Raw genomic sequence first — 9,551 nt, 5'->3', positions numbered from 1 at the left:
CGGAGCCGGTGCCCCGCGGCTGCAGTGGCCACGGCAGCCGGACTCCAGCCTCTGCGCTGGGCGCCGCGTCCTCTCCGGGTGCTTCCTCGGCCGAGCGGTCCTCTCTGCGCCGCAGCCTCCGGGAAACCTACGTGACCACCTTAAGTTTCACCCAGATGTAGCGGCCGCCGCTGCCGCAGCCGCCGCCGCCGCTGCCGCCGAACCTTACCCGGTGTCCGGGGCCAAGCGCAAGTATCAGGAGGACTCGGACCCCGAGCGCAGCGACTATGAGGAGCAGCAGCTGCAGAAGGAGGAGGAGGCGCGCAAGGTGAAGAGCGGCATCCGCCAGATGCGCCTCTTTAGCCAGGACGAGTGCGCCAAGATCGAGGCCCGCATTGACGAGGTGGTGTCCCGCGCTGAGAAGGGCCTGTACAACGAGCACACGGTGGACCGGGCCCCACTGCGCAACAAGTACTTCTTCGGCGAAGGCTACACTTACGGCGCCCAGCTGCAGAAGCGCGGGCCCGGCCAGGAGCGCCTCTACCCGCCGGGCGACGTGGACGAGATCCCCGAGTGGGTGCACCAGCTGGTGATCCAAAAGCTGGTGGAACACCGCGTCATCCCCGAGGGCTTCGTCAACAGCGCCGTCATCAACGACTACCAGCCTGGCGGCTGCATCGTGTCTCATGTGGACCCCATCCACATCTTCGAGCGCCCCATCGTGTCCGTGTCCTTCTTTAGCGACTCTGCGCTGTGCTTCGGCTGCAAGTTCCAGTTCAAGCCTATTCGGGTGTCGGAACCAGTGCTTTCCCTGCCCGTGCGCAGGGGAAGCGTGACTGTGCTCAGGTAACCCACCCGGGTAGAGGGGGCGGCCCTGCGCCTGCTGCCTTGGCTACCCAACCTGGCCCAGAAAGCAGCAGCCCGTAGGAGTCCGCGTTTTTTACAGTTCTGACCAATTCTTCTGTTTGTAGGTTGCAGGGAGCGAGAGAAGGGTTCTGTGTTTAAGATACCTATAGCAAGAAAACAGGGAACCGATGTGGAAATCCTGTCCCCTGACGGGATGACTGACTTGGCTGAGAATTCATCAAAAGCCATCTTTTCAGAAGGCTGTTCGCTTTGATTTTTTTTTCCCCACCACCCATTTCTTAGCATGAATCCGTTTGTAATTTTTCAGTTTTCCATTCTGGCCTTCCATTTACAAATCTATACTTAAAATTTTTTTTTTTTAATTTACTATCTAAAAGTCGTTCTTGTTCTGCCATTTTTGGATTCCTTAACCGAGAAAGTAGTCACAGGCAAAGGCCCCAGAGATGATTTAATTGAAGCACATTCTCCATTCCCAGGAGAGGGAGTGACTTCCCTGGAGTTGAACAGATTAGTGATTGGACCAGGAATAGAGAGCAGCACGCTCTTAAAATTCTTCTCTCCTGGCTGCAGAAGAGCCCGTCAGTTCTTTGTAAGAACGTATTACCTGTAGTCAGGACTGAATACAATAGAATACAGCTGGTCTCTTGACTGGCCTTATAGTTGCGTGAGCAGCAGAACTTAGGCTTTTGGCCTATATTCGGTTCCCAGATCCTGCTGAGAATTAGCTCAGTGCCCTGGCCTCCAGAGGAGATTGCCAGTGGGAACACCTTTGCTGTTAATGTGAAGTGAAAATTTATTTGGAAGCTACCTTTTTCTAGTCCTGAAAAAGGTAAACCTAGTAACGTAATTCAGTAATCCCCAAAACCTCTTAGGTCTAGACTGCAGCTGTTCTCAGAGCAGCTTGGTTGACCACCACCAAATACAAGAGGACACAGTGGGCTTTTGTCGTGAGCAGCCTAGGTTCTGAAGTGAGTCAGTAGGGCCAAAGTCATAAGGTGAAGCAGTGTCCCTGGTGCCCTCTTCATATCATGAGGGGAGGTCATCTGTCTATTTGAGTCGAACAGCTGAGGCTCCTTCCATGTTGGGGATGGCAGCAGAGCCGTGTGATGTCCAAGACCTCCTGATGGGAGTCTGGGAAGTCAGTAGTAGCAGAAGCGATACTGTGACTCCTTAGGCATCTGAAACCTAGAGGACAGCTTACCTGTCAGATGCTGCCTTATCATGGCCCTCTGAGCTTCTCAGATCTTCATGGCGCTCCTAGATGGGTGTCTTGGCAGAATGTTTAACGTGGGATTTCCACCCTTCCAGCGTGCTCCCTGTGTAAGGCAGGTTGGTTTCTGACCCCGTTGAAGGGTTCTCAGTGCTGAAATTACCTCACACAAGGACCATTTGGTCTCTTAGTGGGATATTAATTTTCTGCGTAGTCATTGGACCTCAGGGTGGTTGTCAGGAGGTCTAGTAGTGGTCTGGTGCTTAATGAGGGGATCACAAGGCATTTTTTTGGTTTTGGGACTACTCCTCTCCTTAACACACGCACACCCTGCATTTAAGAACTGAAGTTTCGAGTTCTTAGTATGCAGGTCTGTTAGTGATCAGCAACAGGATTGCATCATCAGGAAAATTCTCTTCATCTTTTCCTCAGAATAGTAAAGTCCTAAAGCTTTCCCAGTCCCTGTCAACCCCTTCTGGATTCAGACTTGGCTGTGGAGTTAGTGTGGGAGGCTCAGCGATGTCCTGAAAAGTGCTGCCCCAGGCTTTTAATCTAGCTTTTCTCTTATTTGCTTTGGGATCTTGTAGGCGTTCTCTGAGCTGGCTTTCCCATCTGTAAGTGGGGATGTTGCCAACTTTCGAAGCCTATTAGAATTAAATGTGGTGATTTGTTGTCTAAGATAGGGCCTGGCACGGGGTAGGTACTTAAATCGGTGCTTGCTTTCATATACAACCACTCAGTGATCCCCTGCTCTCTCATTGGGGAAGGAACTAGGGATCTGGTGGAACCCAAAACGTGGCAGTTTCCTATCATGGAGTTCAAGCCCCATGGAGGCCTCAGACAGGAGGATAAGTTATAGCCCAGGAAGGTAACTGCAGAAGCACACTACAGAAGCACACTAAAGGGGGACATCTTTCCCACTTTAGAGTGTTGGAAGTTTAGGGGAGGAAGTGAACTGGAATGTGAAAAGTGACTAGGAATGAGCCAAGCAGAGAAAGATGGAGAAAGTACACAACAGCCGTGTCTTTGACTGCGGTAATAGGAGTAGCCATAGGTAAGAGGGAGTGGATGTTGATGGGAGGCAGATGGAGTTCATTAGTAGAGACTGTGGTTGAGGATGCGCTGGTGAACTCTAGATCAGGGCTTCTCAACAGTGCTATTGTTATTCAGTGCTCAATAATGCTTCATTGTGTGGGGCTGTTCGTGCATTGTAGACTGTTTAGCAGCATTCCTGGCTTCTATCTCCTAGGTGCCAATAGTATTTTTTATGACAACCAGAAAGTATCCAGACACTGTCAAATGCCAAGGCAGGGGAAGTGCAGAATCCATACTTGAGAATCACTGCTCTAGAGTCTGGACCCTTCCACTAATTAAATCTTCCTGCACCTGCTTACTTAGCTTACCTGGTGTGCAGGTGAGTGAACACCTGCCCCTCATCAAATCCTGCATATAAGCTGGTAAGAAGTGGTGCTTTCTCTCGTTTCCTGCTACAGATCCTAGCGCAGAGGTGATGAGCAGTAAAGCTGCAGATTGGAAGGGAGGGGCTGGTGAAAACAGTGGTGCGGTGCAGATGGGGAGGGATTCTAGTAGTAGACATCTTAGTCAGACTTCAGTTGGTGGTGGTGGCAATGGTGTCTGTACCTGTCCAAGACCGCATGGCAGGAATACAATTTTATGTTTAATAGTGATCAGCATGGATGTTGGTGCGTCACATTGACTCAGCAGTGTCTAAACCTGGGCATTTAGAGCAAGGCCTCACAGAATCTTCTGGAAGTGCTTCGGACTCCTTTCCAAACCTAGTTGTCGGTTGTCTTTTGTAACCTTCCCATATTAGGCCTGGGTGGATCCCCTCTTAATGCTGTTCTTTAGGGAAATATTTTTTATCTTCATATCACTTCATCTGTCATTCATTCTCCTATTCCCTGTTGGCTGCATGGGGCAGATTAAAACAGACTCCGATTGGACTAATTAGAATAATTACCTCAAGCTAATTGCTTACTTGCTGCTATCTTTAATCACTGCTACATGGTCTGTGGTGTGGTGGCCACATGCCCAGAGACCCAGGCCTAGGCCAGCTATCTGGAAATGACTGTGTATCACCCAGGCACAGGGCATGCACTGGTGAGCTCAGCCTGTGACTCTTCCAGTTAACAGTTGGTATTGGGTAAAGTGGGCACCCCTGTCAGTTCTGGAATAAGTCTGATTTTGTTCAGCTGGTGAAAGCAAAATTTAGCTTTCTGGCTTAAAATAGTTGGGAAAGTAGGGCAGATAGGTCCTGGGCCACATCTCTTGTGTGGACTCTCTGATTCCACTGGAGGGGGAGGAACCACAGGATGAAGTCAGAGCTGTGCACCGTCAGGAGGAGCTGTGGGCCAGCGGGGTTGGTTGCCCTTGCTGCTGCCAAGGCCTGACAAGAAGTCAGACGACGGTAAAAGAAAGGAAGCTAGCAGTGACCCATCGTGTTAATCATGAAGTTCAGAGCAAGCAGAGAATAAATAGGCCATGAAAATTTTAGAGCTGGCTGGGCTTGGTGGCTCATGCCTGTAGTCCTAGCGCTTTGGGAGGCCAAGGTAGATGGATTATGAGGTCAGGAGTTTGAGACCAACCTCACCAACATGGTGAAACCCTATCTCTACTAAAAATACAGAAATTAGCCGGGCGTGGTAGTGTGCTGTGTGCCTGTAATCCCAGCTACTCAGGAGGCTGAGGCAGGAGAATCAGTTGAACCTGGGAGGCAGAGGTTGTAGTGAGCCGAGATTGAGCCATCTACTCCAGTAGAGTGAGACTCCATCTCAAAAAAAGAAAAAAAAATCTCAAGGCCAGGCACGGTGGCTCACACCTGTAATCCCAGCACTTTGGGAGGCCAAGGCGGGTGGATCACGAGGTCAGAACGAGACCATCCTGGCTAACATGGTTTCACCGTGTCTCTACTAAAAATACAAAAACAAAATTAGCCGGCTGTGGTGGCGGATGCCTGTAGTCCCAGCTACTCGGAAGGTTGAGGTGGCAGAATGGCATGAACCCGGGAGGTGGAGCTTGCAGTGAGCTGAGATCATGCCACTGAACTCCCAACCTGGCATCCTGGGTGACAGAGCAAGACTCCATCTCAAAAAAAAAAAAAAAATTCAGAGCTGACTGGCCAGTAGTAGGTGGATAGCCTTCACTAATACACTGCTAGCTCTCGGGGGGATATAAGCTCATCTTTGCAAATGGGGCTAGTGGGTGTGCATGTGCCCTTTGGTGAGGGTTTCCACAGGGCTAGTGGGTGTGCATGTGCCTTTCAGTGAGGCCAGCAAGGCCCCCAGGACGGGCTTGTTACCAGGAAACGCAGATGGGGTTTTTTTCCTACCGCCTCTACAACAAAATCCAGAAAGTTTGATGGCAAACTTGGTTAGAGTTACAGCACCACCATTTTAACTGTTCGACTTCGGGCAAATTAATCTTTTTGGGGCCTCAGTTTTCCTCATCAGCAAAACTGGTCTAATGATGCCGTAGAGTTGTTATAGAAGATTGAATCTTTGTCATCTACTGAAGGCTTGAAATTTAGCTAAAAGTGTCTCAGGAGATGGGCTATCTTCTGTGTTTAGTACGCTGTATCTTGGTGTATACAGAATTGGGACTCGGCAGGTTGACCTTCCCTCTGGATTCAGAAAGCCCCAGGATTTCTCATAAAATTAGACCATGTGTCATCTTGGAGGCATAGGTTTGGTAAAGAATTGAGCCTGATCTCACAATGCTGCCCCTGGTTCCAGGTGACTGGTCTGCTGCCCCCCCCCCCCCCCAAAGCCTGACCTTCTTGGCCTGCGGGCCTGTCAGTAAGGCAGGCAGCCATAGCCGCAGAGAGACAGTCACCATGCTACGATCTTGGCCAGTCCCTCCATCTCTGGTGGTTCGGCCATGGAGTAGATGGGAAATGGTGGCCATCTTGGAAATGTGTCATAACAACTCAGTTTCCAAGACTGTCCCCTAGGGGAGAGATGTACATAGTCCCTTCAAAGAGTTTTTCAGGGCTGGGCGCTGTGGCTCACGCCTGTAATCCCAGCACTTTGGGAGGCCAAGGCAGGTGGATAACCTGGGGTCAGGAGTTCAAGACAAGAATAGCCAAGATGGTGAAACTCTGTCTCTACTAAAGATGCAAAAATTAGCTGGGCGTGGTGGCAGGCACCTGTAATCCCAGCTACTCAGGAGGCTGAGGCAGAGAATTGCTTGAACCCAGGAGGTGGAGGTTGTGGTGAGCCGAGATTGTACCACTGCATTCCAGCCTAGGCAACAGAGTGACACTCCATCTCAAAAAAAAAAAAAAAAAAAAAAGGCGGTGGGGTGCGGTGGCTCACGCCTGTAATCCCAGCACTTTGGGAGGCTGAGGCGGGTGGATCACAAGGTCAGGAGCTCGAGACCATCCTGGCTAACATGGTGAAACCCCGTCTCTACTAAAAACAGAAAAAATTAGCCGGACCTGGTGGCGGGCACCTGTAGTCCCAGCTACTCGGGAGGCTGAGGCAGGAGAATGGCGTGAACCCGGGAGGCAGAGCTTGCAGTGAGCCGAGATGGCGGCCACCGCACTCCAGCCTGGGCGATAGAGCCAGACTCCGTCTCAAAAAAAAAAAAAAAGTTTTTCAGACACCTCATTTAAGTTGCACCTAATCTTCTGAGGAGGGGCTTAGTGTGATCTTCGTTTTGCAGAGGCAGAGACAGTTCTAAGTGGTAGAATAGTTCAGCTCAACACACATTTCATTTAGTGTCACTGTGCAGGGATGAGTAAGGCCTTTGAAGAGCTTTGTCTTGAAAGGAAGACATAATTTCCACAAGGCCAGATGGAGTAGCAGAGAGGCATGAGAGGGTGTGGTTGAGCAGTGTCGGGGGAACCCAGTCTGAGGAGTCAGGGAAAGGCTCCCGGAAGAGGACATAGACATGTCAGCTCCTTTGAGAGTCACTCTGAGGTATAGGACTACTATAGGATGACATGTGCAACATACTAGTCAATGCTGCTAGGGCTGGGGGCTCAGCCCAGGCAGGGAGCAGGCAAGCCGGACAGCATAAGGTATTTCCTCCTTTCCTTTCCCTGTGAAAATAAAAGAGCAAGAGGTCCTGGAACTTTTCATGCCAGCAGTAGGGCTGGACCCAGGGCATATTAAGTTGCAAGCTGGCAGACTGAGACTTTCAATTTCTCTTGTAGCAAGTAGGTTCCTTAATAGTAAATAATGCCCTGTGTTGTCTGCTCGACACTTTGTGAGATTGGCCAAGAGAGCTTCCCTTAATCAGGACTTGAAGCTCATGTTGCCAGAGCAGCCGGATACTCTGAGGAAGGGTCAGTGGGCTGTGTCATAGCTGCTAGGAAGTTATAGAAGACCAGTACTAATGAGCCTTCCAGGTTGTGTCAGTGCCAAAGTCATTTTTGTGGGCCTGTGCAGCCCTACCTCCACACTAGTTCTTCCCAGGCCTGGGCTCCGTGGCAGGAAACTGACATGGCTTATTGTTTGTTCTAGAGCCCCTTGGGGGATGGGGTCAGGGAGCATGTGGGCAGTCAAGCTTTGACAAACATCTGGATTTGCTCCAGAACTGCATTAAGAAAAGTGGTTCCTTGTTGGAGATGGGAAGTCAGGGCCCTTGGTTATGTGTATAGCCAAGGCAAACAGATTGATAACACTTGTCAGTGGCAGGGAAGGTTGCCTATAGCCAGCGCCACAGATTCAGGACTTAGAAATGTGCCTTTGGGGCTGAGCACAGTAGCTCACGCCTGTAATGCCAGCACTTTGGGAGGCTGAGGTGGGTGGATCACGTGCCGTCAGGAGTTCGAGACCAGCCTGGCCAACATGGGGAAACCATCTTCACTAAACATACAAAAATTAGCTGGGTGTGGTGTACACACCTGTAGTCCTAGTTACTTGGGGGGCTGAGGCAGGAGAATTGCTTGAACCTGGGAGGTGGAGGTTACAGTGAGCCAAGATTGTGCCACTGCACTCCAGCCTGGGCAACAGGGTGAGACTCTGTCTTTAAAAAAAAAAAAAAAAAAAAAAGTGCCTTTGGGACCTTTGACAGCTCTTTGGGAAAGTCCTGTGTGTATATATGGGACGGTCTTGCAGTCTAGACCCCCATTCCTCCAGTGTGGAATAATAAAAGCATGGGATGAGAACTAGACTTCCTAGCTCTGGAAATGGGGCCCAGGAGGCCCCCACTACTGGCAGATCCCTGCAAGGGGAGCCCGGACCGTGTCTCTTTGAGACCCTGAATCCAGGGCTCTGGCTTGCCCCAGGATAGTCCAGGGCCCTCTGATTTTTGTCAGAGTGCTCAGTAAAGATTGTAGGGTGTCAGGCACCCTGCATTATCGGACTTAATTCTCGCAACAGCCCTGCGGGTAGGCCTCACCACCCCTTTCCAGAAGTGTCAATCGTGTAGTCATATAATGCTGCTGTTCTGCCTCGAAGGGAGAAGGCCCTGTCCCTGTTTTTAAAATCTTGTAATCTTAGTAGCAGCAAAAGAACAGCTAAATTATAAAGCATAACAAGATGAATACCCAAGAACCTACTGTTCTCCTTATTACAGATGAAGAAACTGTACAGGTTTTTAGGTTCAGCATGTGATTTAACAAAGGTCACAAAGCTAGTAGGAGACAAGCTCACATTTGAACCTGGGTCTCTTCAACTCCCTAACTCCTGTGTGATTCTTCTCATTGTGGGCTGATGAGTATTAATAGGTATTATTTGAGAGAAGGTTCTTTGGTCAGTGCTCAAACAAATTCAGTGGATTCTTTTGCTGTAGTGATTCTCATGTGCTTTAAGTAATGCTTTTTGAAACTCTCATCAGTATTTTACAATTGATTTCACTATAGACATTTGTCCACTGTCTTTTGTGTGTGTGTGTGTGTGTGTGTGAGACAGAGTCTCACTCTGTCGCCCAGGCTGGAGTACGGTGGCACTATCTCGGCTCACTGCAACCTCCACCTCCTGGGTTCAGCCATTGTCCTGCCTCAGTCTCTGCAGTAGCTGGGATTACAGGCACCTGCCATCACGCCTGGCTAATTTTTGTAGAGACGGGGTTTCACCATGTTGGCCAGACTGGTCAGGTTACGAACTCCTGACCTCAGGCAACACACCCACCTTGGCTTCCCAAGGTGCTGGGATTACAGGTGTGAGCCACAGTGCCCAGCCTGTCCACTGTCTCTTATGGGACTGGTGTTCATGGAGAAAATTTTGAAAATTCTTTTCTAGTAGCATCTTGAGGGAGAAGGTGTGGAATCCATAAAATAGAGGTTTGGGCCAGGCATGGTGGCTCGCATCTGTAATCCCAGCACTTTGGGAGGCCGAGGCAGGCGGATCACGAGGTCAGGGGTTCAAGACCAGCCTAACTAACATAGTGCAACCCCATCTCTACTGAAAATAACAAACATTAGACACACGTGGTGGCGCGCGTCTGTAGTCCCAGCTACTCAGGAGGCTGAGGCAGGAGAATCGCTTGAACCCGGGAGGCAGAGGTTGTAGTGAGCCGAGATTGAGCC

At 50.1% G+C, this 9,551-nt stretch overlaps 1 protein-coding gene across 1 annotated transcript in view; it reads left to right on the top strand.

Moving 5' to 3' along the window:
- ALKBH5 (AlkB family member 5, RNA demethylase) overlaps positions 1–9,551 on the top strand; it is a 33,551-nt gene that overhangs the window by 5,980 nt on the left and 18,020 nt on the right. The window contains exon 2 of the mRNA XM_011961646.1: positions 146–825. Within this exon, the coding sequence (XP_011817036.1) occupies positions 146–825 (680 nt within the window). The remainder of the gene's footprint in view (positions 1–145; positions 826–9,551) is intronic.

This window comes from Colobus angolensis, unplaced genomic scaffold (assembly GCF_000951035.1).
Source record: "Colobus angolensis palliatus isolate OR3802 unplaced genomic scaffold, Cang.pa_1.0 Scaffold560, whole genome shotgun sequence".
Lineage (NCBI taxonomy): Eukaryota > Metazoa > Chordata > Mammalia > Primates > Cercopithecidae > Colobus > Colobus angolensis.
Note: the sequence above shows the minus strand (reverse complement) of the source record. Positions and strands in the feature narration are given on the sequence as shown.